The sequence below is a fragment of the Heliangelus exortis genome, chromosome 1 (assembly GCF_036169615.1).
Source record: "Heliangelus exortis chromosome 1, bHelExo1.hap1, whole genome shotgun sequence".
In the NCBI taxonomy this organism is placed as follows: Eukaryota; Metazoa; Chordata; class Aves; order Apodiformes; family Trochilidae; genus Heliangelus; species Heliangelus exortis.
The window spans coordinates 115,841,674-115,858,722 of NC_092422.1; the positions used below are offsets into that span (position 1 = coordinate 115,841,674).

Genomic DNA, 17,049 nt, shown 5'->3' on the forward strand with positions numbered 1-17,049 from the left:
AACAATTTGATTCGTAAGAAACAGATTATATTTATATCTAAGTAATGTTAATCCTAAGTATCTGACTCCATTTGAATGCTAGAAAGCTTTGAGTTCAGTGCTACCTAGCAGCCTCTAGAGATTCTGAATAGCAGAATGACCTCTGTGGGTGCTCTTTTCCAGCATATCTTAAACTGTACCTCCAACCTTGAGGCAAATGGTCAATGGGAAGAGGTTATGCCAAGAGCTAACAGCACACCAAGCTAAAATCTACTCCTAATTCAAGAGCTGAGCAAGGGCTAAAAAACTAGCATGTACTACTCCAAGTCAGTCTCTGAAAAGCCAGCTTCTCTTCCAGCTGACAATCCTGTTTCTCCCTCTCTATTCTCTATGCCACAGGTACTGCTGGCTGTGTATTTAAATTTGTGTATTTCACAAGTCCCCATACACATTCCTCTCCATTATATTAATTCTACAGTGAGGACTGTAGCATTGCTCATGTGTTTCAGGAACATGCATTTGGTGAATAGCAGAGCATGGCTGTCCTTCCCTCCTGTGCCCCAACAGCCTCCAGCAACTCATGAGAGGTGATTCTGCCACTTTGCTCTGGTAAGACCTCACCTGGAGTATTGCATCCAGCTCTGGAGTCCTCAGTAAAGGAAGGACATGGATCGGATGGAGTTGGTCCAGAGGAGAGGTACAAAACCCCTCCTGGGAAGACAGGCTGAGAGAGCTGAGGTTGTTCAGCCAGGAGAAGAGAAGGCTCCAGGGAGACCTACTTGTGACCTTCCAGTACCTGAAGGGGACCTACAGGAAGGCTGGAGATGGAAGGGCAAGGGTTTTAAATTAGAAAAAAAGTAGATTTTAATTGGATGTTAGGAAAAAATTCTTTACCATGTGGAAAAATGGAAAAGGTTGCCCAGGGAAGTAGTTGAAGCCTCATCCCTGGAGATATTTAAAGTGGAGTCTCTAAGCAATCTGATCTAGTTGATGGTGTCCCTGCTTACTGCAAGGACTACGTGACTTTTAGAGGTCCCTTCCAACCCAAATTTTCTGTGATTCTATGAGCAAAAGCTTGAAACAGAGCTAGCACCTTCATATTTAAAAAGACCTCAGTGGACTGTCTTTCGGGAATCAGATGTGGGAATTGTTTCTAATCTCTCAGCTCCAAGTGAGCAGTCTCCAAGATTTAGGCCCATTCTCATGGCTGGGCAAGGATTTTGTCACCATGCTAATCACTACTGAGCCAAGACAGCCCCTCTAAAACAGAAACAAGGGCAAGGGAAGAGAAAAAAAACAGAAGTCAACATAGTAAGGTTTCAGGTAAGGGAATGACTTTTTCTAATCAGCTCAACCCCATTTTTACTCTTAGACCCCAACTCTGTGTGTGCTCAGGTCCAATCATACCAACCTCTTTCTTTCCCTCTGAAAACACTGAACCCTGGTCTTTAAAGGTGAGTGGGCAAACTCCTCTGGAATCAGTGCTGTTTTCCTGGTTCATTCTCTAATTCTCTCTTTGACCACATTCCAAAAAACTTGCCAGTGTCCATTCCACCCCCTTCCACTCACCATCTTAGAAGATCACCCCCTTCCTAGCCACTGGACCCCTTCCTTTCCTCCAAACCCAGGAAAGCACATTGGGTCCTATTTCTGCAGGCACTAGACCACTTCTGGTTCTGCAGAGAAGAGCAATTATTCAGAGTGAAGTGGAGATTGCATTTGTCCAAGTCCAGCAGCTTAGAACATTCATGAAAATTAGGGTAAATTAACCAAATATGAAAAATGAATGCACATGAATTAAAGCATATTAAGCCCTTCATGGACATTCGGGGATAAAGTGACCTGGCTTTGTTTTTATTTAATTGTCATCCTAGTGAGCTGAGGCCATTTTCCTTCTGTATCAGAGCACCCACACAAAGGTTTGATGCACTGCAACTTCTGCACATTAACTCACACCTCAAACTAATTTGTCTTAACTCTCCATGTAAACAAGTTCTCAGAGGCCTCTGGGTTTTTTTCACTCTCTCATGTGACAGTTCACTTTATCACAACGTGAAATGTGTTGGAGAAAACGATTTGCAGTGAATTTTCCCTCAGTTGCACCTGCAGTGACATCTTTGTTGTGAACTGCTGCAGAAATTCTTTCTCTGCCTAAGCTTGTCTGCTTTTTTTCCCCCTCATTAAAACACCTATATTGGAACAGATAATAATTAATACAGCAGCATCCCTCTACCAGGCAGATAGGGAGCTTCTGGCCTGGTCTACAAGTGGGTTATGGAGGTGATCCAGGGAGATTAGCTACTGGGCTCTAGGTCACACAGGATGTCGGCAGCTGAGCATAGGAATTTTCTAAACTCAGGACCTCTTTTGCTCCTGAAAATGTCTCTTCTCCTCCCCTCAGTGGATTTTTCCACATTAGAAATAGCCAACGAGTTTCTTCAAGCCCTGGGATCACACCAGATGTGTGGGAAAGAAAAAAGAGAAAAATGACTGCCATCTGCATTACTCCTGTGCAGGGACAAATCCCTCCCTCTCCCCCTTTTCCTCTATCCACCGTTTTACTTAAGAGCAATAGGAGACCTTCACATTAAGATACTGAACCCATCACAGTTGGAACAGAGAAAGCCAGAGTGAGGAGGGAGGTGGTGGAGGCAGAGACAATGTATTTTTAGTCATTTGGATGAATTATGGAGACGTGAAGTTGATAATTTATTGAAGAAGGTAAACGGGGGACTCTATGTAAATGTTTTCAGATGAATAATTAATGTGGCTTTCTAGCATCAGGGGGTCTTTAATTAAAGCCTCTGTTAAACAAGGCAAGGCAGACGGGCCTGGCTCCTTGCAGCAGCTAATTGCACCTTTCCCATGTATAACTACAATTCAGAGACAAAGCATCATTTGCATCAATAAAAAGGACAGATCCTACCTAGCATGAGTGGTGGGAGGCTGTGGAGACCCCAGGGCTGAGGTGCTTTGCATCACATTTTAAATTAACTTGGCACGCAGGCCAAATGAGGAGGTGTGGGGAAGGATGAAGGGGGCACTCAGGCCACAAGGCCCTGGGGTGCAGGAGGTCACTCACCACTATTTGGGGATTACAGCCTCTTCACTTCAAGAGGGACCTACTGAGAGGGTTACCTGGGGTCTTGCTGTCCCTGTCTGCCTCCCAAAAGCCTGTCTCATACCATGCCTGCCACCCTGCCTCGTGGCAAAAGCTGGGTTCACAACAGAGAGGAGCACATCAAATAAGGCAGCATTCACACGGTGGAGTGAAGAGGAAAAACCTTTGCCTCCCCACTACCCAGCTGCTATCCTCAACCCCAACATCCTCCATAATCCCCACTCCCTCAGGTGAACATCTGGACTCTCCCTTCATTTATGGATTTCACAGTTGACAGGGAGAGAATGGGGTGAAGGCTCACCGTGGACTTCAGACAAAACAGAGCATCCCCTCCCCCCGATACCAAGTGATGGTGAGACCAAACTGAAGCCTTCTCCCACAAAGATTTTAGCATTCCAGGTCTGCGAGCATTTCCCAAGGGAAAATATAAAACCATAGTACCTTCAAGAATTATTATGGGACAACTAAGGAATGACAGAAACTGCCCCATCACTGAGGACCTTCTAGTATAAATCCAAATGTGGCTTTTTTAAACCCCCAAGGAAAAGCAGTAAGATTCCAAGCAGGTGAAAAAGTCTTGTTTTCCTGGAGAGCATCCTCTAAATTAGACACAGATTAATTAGTTTTGACACTCTGGCAAAGAAGCAGCATCTCACATTTTTCATATTTTTTTTATCACCGGTAATATTCATATAACATTCTGAAGTGAGGAGGGAACAGTAAAGAGATAGCTAAAACTATATTTTTAGCAGAAAGGGTTAAATCTAAATCAGTCTAAACAGGTTCCCAAAGCAAATACTTCCAAGCATAGAAGCTATTATCATGTTTCTCTCCTTCATTGCCAAAGATGGGACTGATGAAGACCTCAGGGGATTACCTAGTCCATGCCAGTCACCTATGAAAGAGGTTTGCTTCACCTTCTACAGGTTCCTCCCCACTATGTGAAGCTGTATTTGAGACGCTCCCACTTGGCACTGAGCACAAAGACAACCTGGAGAGTGCTCCCAATAGTTTCTCTGTTATCCTCAGTTTTCGGGAAAGCACCAAATCCTCGATATTGTGAGCCCGCGTTTTCTGTTTGCCTGCACCGATTCTCTTGACAGGTCTGACTTGCGCCTGCGAACTCAAGTAGAAGGTTTGCTGCTGGGTTTTGTAGAGGCAGGCACTGCAGGGAAATCTTGGAGGATGCACTCAAAAGCCCGAGCAAGCAGCTACGAGGCTCTGCTGCTCTCTGGTGGGAAATGCGGGCAGAGCACTAGCAAGAGCCAGCACTGGAGAGGAAAGCTGGAATTGCTAGCGTGCTCCAGCTTGATCCCGGCACACGGTCTCTCAGAGCTGCCTGTAGGAAAGCAGACAGCGTGGTCCAGTCTCCTCCTCAATGCCACTGCGGGAAGCGGGTCCGCACCCAAAGGCTGCCGGTGCGGGAGCATCCTGACAGCGAGTCAGCATCCCTAGTTGCCTCTTCCCCTCCTGTGCCAGCCCTCTGAACCTCACAGAGGATCTGGCTTTGTCCACACAGCTCTGCTGCACTGACACCTCCTCTCCTCACAGATTTTAAGGCGTCTGCTTTCTCACCAGCCCCCTGGGCAGAGCAATTACCCCACCCTTTAGGTCGGGTCAACCCACCCCGAGTCACAAGCCAGCCCCTGGATCTGCAGAGATGTCTCCAAGGATCACAGCCACTTACCCGCAGCCTGGCTTTTTTAAATCATTGCTCCTCACCACAAACCTGCTCTTTGCTCCCCAGAATGCCAGAAAGCTTTAACTACATCTGGCTGCAGCCAGAGAGTCTCAGAGCCACAGCAATGCAAGACCATGGCCTCAGGTACCAGCTGGGCTCTGGCAACCCCATGAATTGTGTAGCAGGTTGGCTGCGAGAAAGCCCCAGCCCTGAGAGCGGCTCCGGCCCAAAGGAGGGGGACGGATTCCCCAGCCCGGTGCCCACCCAGGGCCCTCTGCCCCTCTAAGCAATGATGTTTAATTTTCCAATGTGTTTCATCTCATGTATCTTACTGATTTCCAAGTACCAGATAGGATGACAGGAGTTTCAGATGGGCATTTTCAGTATCTGGCTATTTTATATATGTGTATATATCCATACACATATTTTTTACAGCTCAATAAAAGAAGGAGAAATATTCAAATCACTGTAGAAAGTGATTTGTTCCAACTCTTCACTGCAGAATTGCAAGAAACCAATCAAAGAGGCTCAGGAGTGGTTTGAACATAATTTATTAACCCAAAAGGGGCTGCATTGTTAACCAACATTATTTATAGTGAACAGCTCAACCATTGCTACTGAACAACTGTGTGATACTGCAGGGACGAATGCAATGAGTTACTGCACAGACAGGACAAAACCAGCAGCAGATCTTCGTTACAGCTGTTAGAAAAAGTGTCCCCAGGAGACAGGCACTGAATCTCTAATGGCTATCTTATTTCTCTGACAATTTATTTAAGTTTTAACTTAACTGCAGGAATGATAGCCACAGTTACACAGTGACTCCCAATAAAGGAGCGTATTGCTGATCTGCAGCTGGTGTTTTCTTATTTATTTCAAGCCTTTAAGTTCCAGACCTAGCATATGGTGCCATATAAATAATGATATAATAATACGTTTTTGCTATCCATGTGCCAGGATAGAAAAAAAGCCACGTGATTTATGTTACATGAGCATTGTATTTAAGGCATTATTTTGCTCAGAATTTTAAATGCATTTAAAATGCATCTTCTGCTTTTTGTAATCTGTTCTTTTGAAAGAATAAACAGAGCAGTGATGTTTATTTAATGGAGTCATTCATCTTACTTCCTTGCACAAAATTCTAACTTTCTAGCCCCAGCAGCCAGATCCCTGCAGCAGGCAGTGGGGTTGGAAACAGAGAGATCTGCTGTTTACCAATGAGGCACAGATGAAAGGAAGACGTGGAGCCTGAGATTTACCCACAGCAGGATGCTATTTGAAGCCAGCAGGCAGCTGAGAACTGCTTAGTCCCATCCAGTAAAGTATGGAGAGGGGAAACCCATGAGAGAATTTCCAGAGTCATGCTGTGGAAAAAAAAACAGTACTGGGATGGCTCAGGACACAGCTACACATACACACAAAAGTGAAAGCAGGTGCCTACTTCACTAAAACTGTGCCTGCAGTTACCAGAGCAAACATTGCACCCCCAAAGTATGGCAGGGCTGTAACAGTTTACAGCTTTCCTTTCAGACCCAAGATAAGTTAGTTCTGTGAGCATTGTATCTGTGCACAATCATACCTCAACTGATTCTGGACTTGCTGTCAGTTTCCAGACCAACTGGCAGCAAGACCTCATCAAGCTAAAGCTTCATAGCTGCAAGGGTTGCAAATGTGAGTTTAAACATTCACAGATCACTGCAGAATAAACAGTGTATCAAAGGGAGGCACAGGACAAAGTCTTCTCCATTGGTCCACAGCTCCTGGAGAAAGTATGTCAGGGTCCACAAACTGAAGTAGACAATCCTGAGCACCAGGCTGTATACTGTACCCTTTCCCATTCTGTGAGGATAGGATAATCTGTGGAGGTCAAAGAAGTCAGATCCTGATACCTCCCCAAGAGTTCACCCCACCAACTGTATAAGACCCTTCAACAATTTAAACACATTTTACTCAGCATCTTTCAAGATCTGTCCAAGTGGACACAGATGGAAAAAGAAAAAAAAACACACTCAAGAAGCCATCAGTCTCATGCTTTCTGGGACCATCACAGTCACAAGGGAAAGTGGGTGATGCAAGATAGGCTCTAAGCAGTCAAGTAATGACCTCGCATACAACGAGTGCAGACAACAGTGCTCCAGTGCAAGACCATCTGAGTTGTCAGCATGGCTGAGGATACAGACAACACTGCCAAGAGGCTAGCCAAGAGGCTCCTCACTGGAGCAGTGAGGAAGCTGTTTCTCTTAAAAGGTCAGCAGCATAACCTGAAAAACACATACAAATTGATATGCTCTGAATGGAAATGATATCTGTTAGTTTAGCAGTTTTGAAGTCCTGTATCTCCCTCCCTATCAACCCCCATGGCAGACTCAGCCACGCATGCTTCAGCCCTGACTCTCATCACAATAGAGCATGAACCAGAGTATTTCAGAAGCTGGTTACTGTGGTAACCCAGAATAACTTTTATCTTTATGCTTTTCATCTTCCTCTTTGGGGGAAACTGGCAATCTGTTCACTTGCTCTTTCTGACAGCATCCATCACGCAGCACACTGACTGACAGGATCTGTGTAAAGAAACCTGTGTAAAACTGAGGAGAAAGTATCTCTCACACGAACACACATGTAAACATTTCTCTCACTGCTCTACCACCCCACCTCATGCTTCCCTGCTTCTCTTTACAGGCTATTTCCCACGTCCTTTTCCATCTCATCCTCCGTGCACAACTTGTTTCTCCCTTTCTCCTCCGGGCCTCCTCACCACCACACGAGTTACTAACAGGATCAACGAGGGCAAATGGCTACCCCGGGCTTTCCTGCACCCTTCCCGGGAGCGTGGCAAGGCTGAAAGGCCGCAGCCTGATCACGTTTTGCCGAAGGGACACAGGAATTCCCAGCGGAGCAACCCAGTTCCCTCCAAAACCACCCCCACGCCCTTCCCTCTGCCAGGGGATCCCTCGCTCCCACCAGCCCGCAGGGCCCCAGGCAGGGAAAACCCCACGGCGGCTGCGGGACCGGGGAGAACAACTCCGGCGACGAGGAGCCCGCCGGAACCGGAACCGGGCCGAAGGGTCGCCGACGCAGCCCCTCACCCGCCGCCTGGCGCTTCCGCCCTGACCCAAGATGGCAGCGCGGCACTCCCTGCCCGCGTGACCCGGGCGGAACCGCCCGGCGAGACCGGGGGCGGCGGTTTCCCCGGCAACGGGTCCGGCGTCTCCCGTCCTCTCTCCCTCCCGCCCACGGCGAGGGACGAGCGGCAGAAGGGGCCGGTGCCGGTGGGAGGCGAAGCACAACCCTGCCCTGCCATGGTGACTCGGGGGTTGGGGAGGGAGGGCCCCGGCCACCTCTTCGCCTGCGCACACCTACCCAGGAGAGGGGGTCGTCCCCGCACCCCCTCTGGCTGCACCGCAGGCTCCCTGACCCCCGCGGGCTGTTCTCTCCCCCCCGCTCCCCAGGCACAACAACTCCCCCTGCCAATTACAGGGGTGGGTGCAGGTCACCCCTGCCCTCGGGCTTCCCCCCAGCACCCCCTTTTAGGAAACATAGCTGCCACCTGGCAGGCATCATGGCTCCTGCCTCCTCTGGCCCAGGCGGTGTGGGGATGAGGGGGAAAAACGGGGCAGGAACCTTCCTGAACTCCATCACAGGACTGTGGGGTGTGGATACAGCATAGCCCACAGTCAGCTGCTCAAGGGGGAGATAGGGTAAAGCCTACGCAAATTTCAGTTGCTTGCTGTCCCGGAGAAAGACCAGGACTGTGCCAAGTAGGAACACGGAACTCCAAGCAGGAGATGAGGGCAACCACAGGGCAGTGCCTTTAACCAACAGGGCACAGGCCCACAGCACTTGGGCAGAGTGCTCATAAGAGGGCTCACCAACAGTCCAATTACTCAGGTGAAGAGTTTGGTTTGGGATCCATCCAATGATTTCCATCCAGAGACAGAAGTACCTACAATACGCACTTTGAGAAAACAAGCCAATAACCAGGATCAGGCACAGGTGTTCCATAGCCCCCCCCCCAGGTCTGAAAGCTTGACCCTGAGCTGAAATGGAGTTCCTGGGCTCACAGGTAGAAGGTATGGGTGGGACTAGTCACAGAAACTAAAGCTTCTTAGCGTCTGCTCTAAGAGGGACTGCAGCGTATTTGCTGCAGGATGCAGTAATGTGATGGATCTGGTCTATAGGGCTAAATGCTGAAAATATTCTTTTCGTTTTTTACAGGCTCATATACCTATAGTTGAATTCCCGCCGCCACTGGATGACTCATCTAGTGTTGAAACACCAGGATCTGCAGACCAGCCATCCACAGGGGGATTGCCAGTGTCTGCAGACCAAACGGTTGTTAAGAAACCACCAGGTTCTGAGGACCAGTTACCTGTCACTGGATTTTCCTCATCCAGGGAAACCCCACAGAGCAGATCACCTGTGGGTCAGATGCCAGATTTCAAAGTCAAGATGTACGTGTCTAGCTCCACACAGGCTGGAGGTATAACACTTGAGGCTGTGTCATCAGCACCTGCAGTCAGCCCAACAGATACTACATGTGGAATACTGGAGCAGCCAGCAGTGTATGAAGACCCCTTTGAAGTCTCCATTAAGTATGTGGAGAAGCATAATATTCTGCAGATATTTCAGGTGAAATATCTCTTACCTTCTCCCTCCAGAGGCTTGCATGTGAAGCTGGGTCTAAAGCTAGTTTGGACCAAATTATTCCTTTCCCTGTTATTTTGTCTTGTCCTGTGCTTTCCTAAGTGTAAACTTAAGAAAAGCAGTAGCAATGGACCTTTGATCATCTTTGGGGACTGAAAGCGATGCTTGCTTTTTAAAATGCAGCTAGTGTTGGAGCAGAAAGTGCAGCCACCCATCTACCCAAGGATCAATACTTCTTTCCTTCTGTCCGTCTCTGTCTCAGGAGATCACGGAAAAACTGGTGTATGAGAAGCCCGATGACCCCTTGCAGTTCATGTTGCTGCAGGTATGGCACCTTCTTGGGGCACAGTGGGGACTGTTAGGCCCACAGCAGAAAGCTAGCTTTGCTGAGCACACCAGAAACAGGACAAGCCATGACTGTTTCTCTCACTGTGTGTCTGCTCACTTGGGAAGAGGAGGAGGATGGGCTGGAGCAGCATACCCTGGGTTACAAGTGTCCACATGTACTCTAAAAGGAGACAGGGGAGAGCTATGGGAGGGTGGGTGTGTGGAAGAGACAGGTATGGAGAGAGAATGGGATGTGTGTGCCCCGGAGGAGTTATCTGAGAAGTGGGGGAAGCTTAGGGACAGAGATAAGGCTCCCATGTGTCCCTGTCCCACCCTCTGAGGGAACACTTTTCCTGCCCACACCCCCCTGTCTAGGAGAGCTGTTGCTGATGATCCTTGAGGGTATTAAAGCACAGGAAATTTGAAGTCAGTGGAATGAAGAAGAGTGGGTAGCTCCTTGGGGAAAGGAGGAGATTAGAAGAAAGAAAGGAGATAGAAAAAGAGAGTCTTCTCCTTCACTGCCCTTTAGTCAGTCTGGGGAAGAACCACCTTTGTGATTTGTTGCTGAGTTTATGCTGTACTGAATGCAGAATTTGCAGGGTCAATTCTTGGCACCAGTGGTAAGGAAATAGGCTTCCAAACTACCCTTTCCTTTTTGCTCAGGTGCAGTCTATGATAAAGACCAGGCAAGAAAAAATAGAGGGAATATTGGACGAGAATGCAGATCCGGACGTGTTTCTGGAAGACATCCTGTGCAAGTCTTTTGCCCCCTACTAACCATGCTACTGTGGTATTGTATGGGGCCTTCACAGCATCATGCTTTTGTAGTCACTGGCATGAATTTGGAACAGGTCTGCTTGTATCTCCATTTCCTGATTTTTCTGTTCTGTATTATGCATCCCCTTGAGTTTAAATTCTGTACCCAAGTATTGGTTTGGATGCACAAACTCAAATCAAAGTGTGCATGGACCTGCATGCACATATGGCACATCTTGGAGAGGCAGCTCCTATGCTGAACTCCTATGCATTCTCTGCATACAAATGCATAGGTCCCACATTTAGGCCACCCCTAGACTCTGTAACTCTGCTTTTCTATGCAGATCAACCTCATAGCTCAGGTAATGCAAGCACAAAAGCAAGTAGAATTCAAAAGCAGCTCCGGACGACCCCACAGTCCCCTCTTCTTTCATGCTGCATTGGTGACTTACTGTCTCCAGGTATGCAGCAACACCAGTGCTTTGAGAGGCTGGATCTGTGGCTTTCCCACTGCCCCCAGAGCTCCTCTGATTCAAGGAGCTGCCTCTCTGCCTCTTCCACACACGGGAAGCAGCTATCCCACCTTTAATCATCGCTACTGGCTTCTGATCACTCTGCTTTTTGGGGGTTGCCCTGCTTGTATCATTGCAAGTACAGCATGTATTTTGATAAACAGAACAGTAAAGCAACAAGTTGCACGCACCCTCTGTGGCATGGGAAGATATTACCACTCAAGAATGTGGAAGGTAAATAAAACTAAACAAATCAAAATCAAGCATTGGTAGCCCAGGAAATTCAGAGTCAAGGTGCACTTTGCAAACACATAATTTGAACTGCTTTTTGTTTTTTTAAATACTCTTTTTCATACAACCCAAGTGCCTGTTTCCACCCTTTTAAGAAAGACTGTCTTTCTTTTTATTGTCTCTTGCCTGAAGATAGTTGAAAATATGCAACAGAGCATACTGTTATTTTGGCTTCATTTCATGTATATGTGCAGTAGATGCCAGAAAGTTTTTTGTCTCTACAGACTTTTCTCTTTTTTAGGCAAGCGGTCTAATTTCCTGATGGATGGTAGTGTATTCCCAAATGACTGTATGGTTATGAAAAACCACCACAGAAACTTATCTTCCAGCTATTTTCAGCTAAAAGTCTGATAATTATGTTGTGTGATACTCCTAAGCAGAACGTAGGCCCAAAAAGTCTGGGAATAACAAAGGCAAGTGTTTGGCATACAAAATCTGTGTCTGAGAAAAGTTGCCCTTCTATTCAAGACTCTCAGAGAAGATCACAAGTTTCCAGGCTAAAGGCAGGTGAGCACCCCTGTCACTCATGGAGCAGGAAAGTTTTCAAGGTATTGTGAGCCTAAAGACAGCTCAAGATTCAGATAAAGTCTTCATGGGTATTATAAGAGGTCTGATTTATACTTTAGGCTTTTAGGTCCCACTGAAGCACTGAGATGCTTTTGAAAACCCTGTTTATCTTCAGCAACTAGAAGAATTAGACTATTAAACAGAACACAACTGTTTTTCAGCCTGATAAAATTTTGATCAAAATTTTTGAAATGGCCCTGTACATATGCACCTTGTGAATGTAAGGGAAGTGCTGAATGCACCTCTATGAAAAAGGCAATGAGTGGAAGATGAAAATACTAGTTGAAGCCTCTTCATCTCACTGTGCAGCATGTTTTCTCAAGAGATGGGGATGAATGTTGTTGTATTAACAGAGTGCTTTTGGGTACAGCTTTGCCTTTGAATTTCCTAGATTTCTATGATTTGTATATTTTGCTGTTCTCTTGTAGTTATGAAGTAGGTATGTAGTTTTGAGGTGCAGTATGTTCTCAGGGTATAGGTGTATGGGCTCAACTTCATGTCAGCATTAAGGGAACTATGCAAGGAATGCTCTTCACTTTCTCAGATAAGTTGAAGCGAGCTGAAATGTGTTATTTTTACAGCTTACAAAAGTTTTGCAAGTGAGGCCCTACCTCGTGTTCCTCAGCAATATCAGAGCTAAAATTTACTTTGGTGGCCTGGCCACATTCTGTCATGCTACCACAGTTGCTCTGTGATAGCAAGAAGTCCTCCCCAGTGCATGTGAGAGAGAGCAGCTTGTTTTTCCTCTTTCTCAGGATCAAGGTTCCTCTCCTTTGAGGGCGTAGAAATGAATGCAGCTGCACTCAGGACAGCTGTGTGGATCTGCCATTGGCAAGTGTATTACCTGGAGTATTGCGTCCAGTGTTGGTCCCTGCTGTGCAAAAAGGGTGCAAGCAGATGGGAGAGGGTCCAGAGAAGAGCCACAAGGATGATCAGAGGACTAGAGCACCTGCCATATGAGGAGAAACCGGGAAAACTGGGTCTGTTCTGCCTTGAGAAGAGAAGACTTAAGGGAGACCTTATTACAACATTCCAGTGCTTAAAAGGGGGCTACAAAGAAGATGGAGACTCCCTGTTTATGATAAGTCACATGGACAAGACAAGGAGCAATGGGCACAAGTTGCTCATGGGGAGATTCTGTTTGAATACAAGAGGAAAATTTTTCATTATGAGGACAGTCAGAAAATTGAATTTTCTCCCAGGCAAAGTGATAGATTCCCCCACTTTGAAAAGTTTTAAGTCTCAGCTTGACAGGGTGCTGAGACATATCATATAAACAAAAATATTAGAAGGATTGGATCAGATGATCCTTGAGGTCCCTCCCAACCTAACATTCTATGATTCTATGACTCTACTGTAGATAGTAAGAGACTGTGGGAGGTAGTAGGCCAGGCACAGCCCTTCAGCTTTCATGATCAAAGGGGGGAGTTGCTCTGAGCTTTGACCGGAAATCTTGGGAAACCCATCATGAGCTGTCTGAGGAGAAACGTCATTTTCTTCTCCTCAAGCCTCTCAGATGATTGAATTGTGTTTTGAACTGCATTTTTTCAAGAAAAAAAGTTCCAGGGCTTAGTTTTGTGAAAACACAAAAGCATCCTTCAGAAGATGCGCAGATTATGTGTTTAAACTAGTGCAACACAGCTGTTCTTTTTGCTTTGCTTCAGTGTTTTGCTGAAAAATACACCTTAGGTCTAGAAAAATTCTACCTCACATTAAGGGACTCATGCACCACCACTGCTTGTGTGTGTGAAGGCTTTTTTGTGGGAAAGAAAAGGAGAAAAGTTAGATTTAAAATGGAAACATTTATTATAGTCCTAATTCCAGAGTGGCTGTTCCTTTTCCATAATTTCTTTCCCAAACCATTGGAACCAAGTTTCTTCTTCATAAGTGGACATTTATCAACATGACATTAAACTGTCATTAAATTTCTTGCCGTGGGTGCACTGAAGGAATTGGCAGTTCATTGTGTGGAACTGAAACTATTCCATATAAGTCCTTATAGCACACTAAGTCATTGTATACTTGAACACCCTCCAGTAGTGTGCTAAGCAACGTGACTAACATCTGTTGTTTGTTCTTTCTCCTCTCCACAAGGGAGATGTCTGTGCACTGAAGTGTGTTCTTTTTTTTTCTAGAGGGGTGTTCTGTTTTTTTTTACTTACACCTGTGTATTGCTGTGTGCTTCTAATGGATTGGGATAGGCTATGGAGTGGAAGGTAGGGAGATAACTTGTAGATCTCAAAGGGTGTATCTTCAGTCATTTGGGCTGGGCACTGAGAAAGCACAGCATTTTCATGGGTAAGATTTGTTATTGATCCATGGACTGTCAGAGAAGCAGGACATCCAGTTCAGCTGCCCAATAGCGTGGTCTTACGGTGTGCAGACCATTTTTGTTGTGGCCCTTGTAGTCACCCAGAAGCAGGATGCAGAGGGGCCAACTGGAAAGAAACTCTCACCTTGAAATAGATGTATTGGATCAAAATATCAGATTCTTTTTCTGCCATCTTTGTATAGAACTTAAAATTACCTAGATGCCCCAAGCAATATTAAAGTTTCCTGTGTATTGCCTGTAACCAATTAAAAATAAAATTGTTGTAACTACTGATTAAAGATCCTTCAAAAAGTTCACACAGACTTTGTTCCACTTCTTAGTTAGGCAGAGGACACAAGCTGAATGCCTCTTCAATGGTCAGCTACTTACAGCATGAGCCATTTCATTGTGACTCACTGGATATGAATCATTCCTACGTAACACCAACTTGAAGCTACTTTAATGCCATTGATTTCAAAGTTTCACAATAGTGTGAAACTCTAAGTAGGCAGCAACAACTATTTGGGGCTTGCCTTTCTGAAATGGAATCAATTAACCTCTGGGTAATGCCTGACAAAGAGCTTAGCTCAAGCTGAAGACTGGAGGATGTGGGAGTGCTTAGAAAGGGAATATACCAGGGAAAATTGATCAAACCCTGTCTGACATGCATTCAGGTTGTATTCAAGGGAAAGCTGCTCTTGACCATTCTTTCAGCCAGATGAAGTGCAGAAGAAAAGGAAGAAACACTCCCTTAATGTCAGGCATCAATATCCATGGCTGCATTCTTTTTTGGGACAGCCTTCATGGACAACTTTGATGCAGCAGCATGACCAAAAGTTTGTGGCCATGCCTCGACATACACAAATGAAAAGGGAAACTTTCAGATTTTGAGGTGAAGTGAGTTGAGTGAACAGTCACTTGCCATCTTCTCCTGGGGAAATGGGGTGGGCTGGAATGTCATTGCAGAACAGCTGAAGTTAGGCAAAGCAATCCCAAGAGATTCCTATACACGTAGTTCAAGACTGGAAACTGCAGACACTGCAGTAGTTGGTCTGTATTAGAAATGCCTGGTACTAATGAATGGAGTGACTCTTTTTTCTCCCTCAAGGCTATTATCCCGGTTCCCCATGCAACTACTCTCCCAGGTAGGAAGAGCTCACCCTCCTTTGCTGGTGTTGTTACATAAGCTGCAGTGAAATAATTCCAAGGAGGGAACAAACTGTGAGATAGACTCTATTTGTTTTTACTTGCTTTGAGCCCCAAATTAACCTCTTCTTCATGGTCATTCATTAGAGTGGCAAGAGAGGGGGGAACGTGGGGCTACACAGAGCCAGATACGATGGTGCACAGCTATCTAGCACAGTTCTACAAAGTGAAAAGGTAGGCAATGTAGCTAAGAGAGTGCACCAAACAGCTTACACTGACTATAAAAACTTCACCATAAACTAACAAGCCTTTAAGACAAACGTCTAACTTGGAATCACTTGGTACAACACCTGAAAATTCTTCTTACAAACTAGTAGCCAAGATCCATATTAGGATTAGGGAGTCTATAAGGACAAGAGATGACCTCTGTCCTCCCTCCTTCCCATCATCTTCTTTTTTAAAACAGAAAACAGAGGTGAATAAAGATGTCAAATAGCACAATTATTTGTTAATGGGAAAAATGCATGTCATACCAACCATTGAAGAAAAATAGTTCCCACCTTGAGGAGCTGTTGGCATTAGGACAGATGAGTAGGCATTGGGAAGAAGGCTATATTAAAATGCAGGCAAATGGTCAGAGAGAGAAATATTTTTGCAGTGGCTCAGAGTTGCACAAACACTATGAACATCACAGGAGACCATTTGGAAGAGCAGAACGATGCGTGCTCTATCCCACTATTGTGTAAGCATCCCCTTGGCAGAATATCCTGCCTATTTGCAAGGAGATAGAGGGAAGGGCAGTGTTGCCAGGTTGCTGAAAACACAGGGTACTGAAAGTGAATACCACCTCTTGGAGAACCCAGATTTTGGCCCTGTTGTTTGAGTCATAGAATCATAGAATGGTTTGGGTTGGAAGGGACCTTAAAGATCATTTAGTTCCAACTCCCCTGCCATGGGCAGGGACACCTCCCACTAGACCAGACTGATCAACGTCCCATTCAACCTGGCCTTGAACACTTCCAGGGATGGGGAATCCTTGGTAGCAAACCAGAGCTATCTTGAGAGACTCCTTGAACATGGTATGATGCCATGATGCTAATATAAGTTTGACATGGCAGAGAGGAGTGCATATGGATGAAGCTCAGACTGTAGAGAGTAACAGCTCCCTACTTTTTGCCCAATGATATGTCTAATTGTTTCCAAATTAAGAGTAAAGCTCTTTAGAAAGGTAAGAGCTGAGCAGGGGCCAGCACAACTATGGATAGAATTACTTGTAACCACCTTTCATAGATCTTTCAGCAGCTGTTCGTAAACCTTGCCGGCTTTGGGTAAATCGTGTGATGAAAACCGGAGTTCGAGTTAAAAAAAAAAAAAAAAAGACATTGAAGAAAACGGTGAAACTTAACCTTTCCTTTGTGTGCCCATGAGAGGGCAGCACAGACCGGCTGAGCCTTTGATAAGGGCTATGAAGGGACAGGGAGACTCAAGAGCTACCTCCAGCCGTGGAGTATCTACAGTTAGAGGAGAAAAGGTCCATATAAAAGGTCTTGATGGCCCAAAACATAGGTGAAGTCCACCAAAGCCCACCTGCGATTGAAGCCCAGGTACATCTGGGTAGGTGGCTGACTGGGTCAAACCCCAGGCACACACAACACAGCCCGAGCCCCAAGAACTTTGTTTAGTTACTGAAACCTTAACAGAGAGTTTCAGAGGA

At 45.9% G+C, this 17,049-nt stretch overlaps 1 protein-coding gene and 1 long non-coding RNA gene across 2 annotated transcripts; one reads left to right on the top strand and one right to left on the bottom strand.

The window, feature by feature from the left end:
* Window positions 1–5,316: 5,316 nt before the first annotated feature.
* LOC139803708 (uncharacterized) lies at window positions 5,317–7,627 on the bottom strand. The gene is made up of 2 exons (XR_011729138.1): window positions 6,885–7,627; window positions 5,317–6,145 (listed from the first exon to the last, which is right to left on the bottom strand). It is a non-coding gene; the product is annotated as an uncharacterized lncRNA (long non-coding RNA).
* A 174-nt stretch (window positions 7,628–7,801) lies between these two features.
* On the top strand, window positions 7,802–11,283 carry TEX55 (testis expressed 55). The gene is made up of 4 exons (XM_071760093.1): window positions 7,802–8,083; window positions 8,997–9,410; window positions 9,688–9,750; window positions 10,416–11,283. Exons 1-4 carry the CDS (start codon window positions 8,081–8,083, stop codon window positions 10,527–10,529), a joined length of 594 nt encoding a protein of 197 aa, XP_071616194.1. The 5' UTR covers window positions 7,802–8,080; the 3' UTR covers window positions 10,530–11,283.
* Window positions 11,284–17,049: the final 5,766 nt, after the last annotated feature.

Bases quoted from the DNA above. Each gene is read 5' to 3' on its own strand.
- TEX55 (XM_071760093.1), top strand. The intron at 9,411-9,687 runs GTGAAATATCTC...TCTCTGTCTCAG, and splicing joins ATATTCTGCAGATATTTCAG to GAGATCACGGAAAAACTGGT. The intron at 9,751-10,415 runs GTATGGCACCTT...CTTTTTGCTCAG, and splicing joins TGCAGTTCATGTTGCTGCAG to GTGCAGTCTATGATAAAGAC.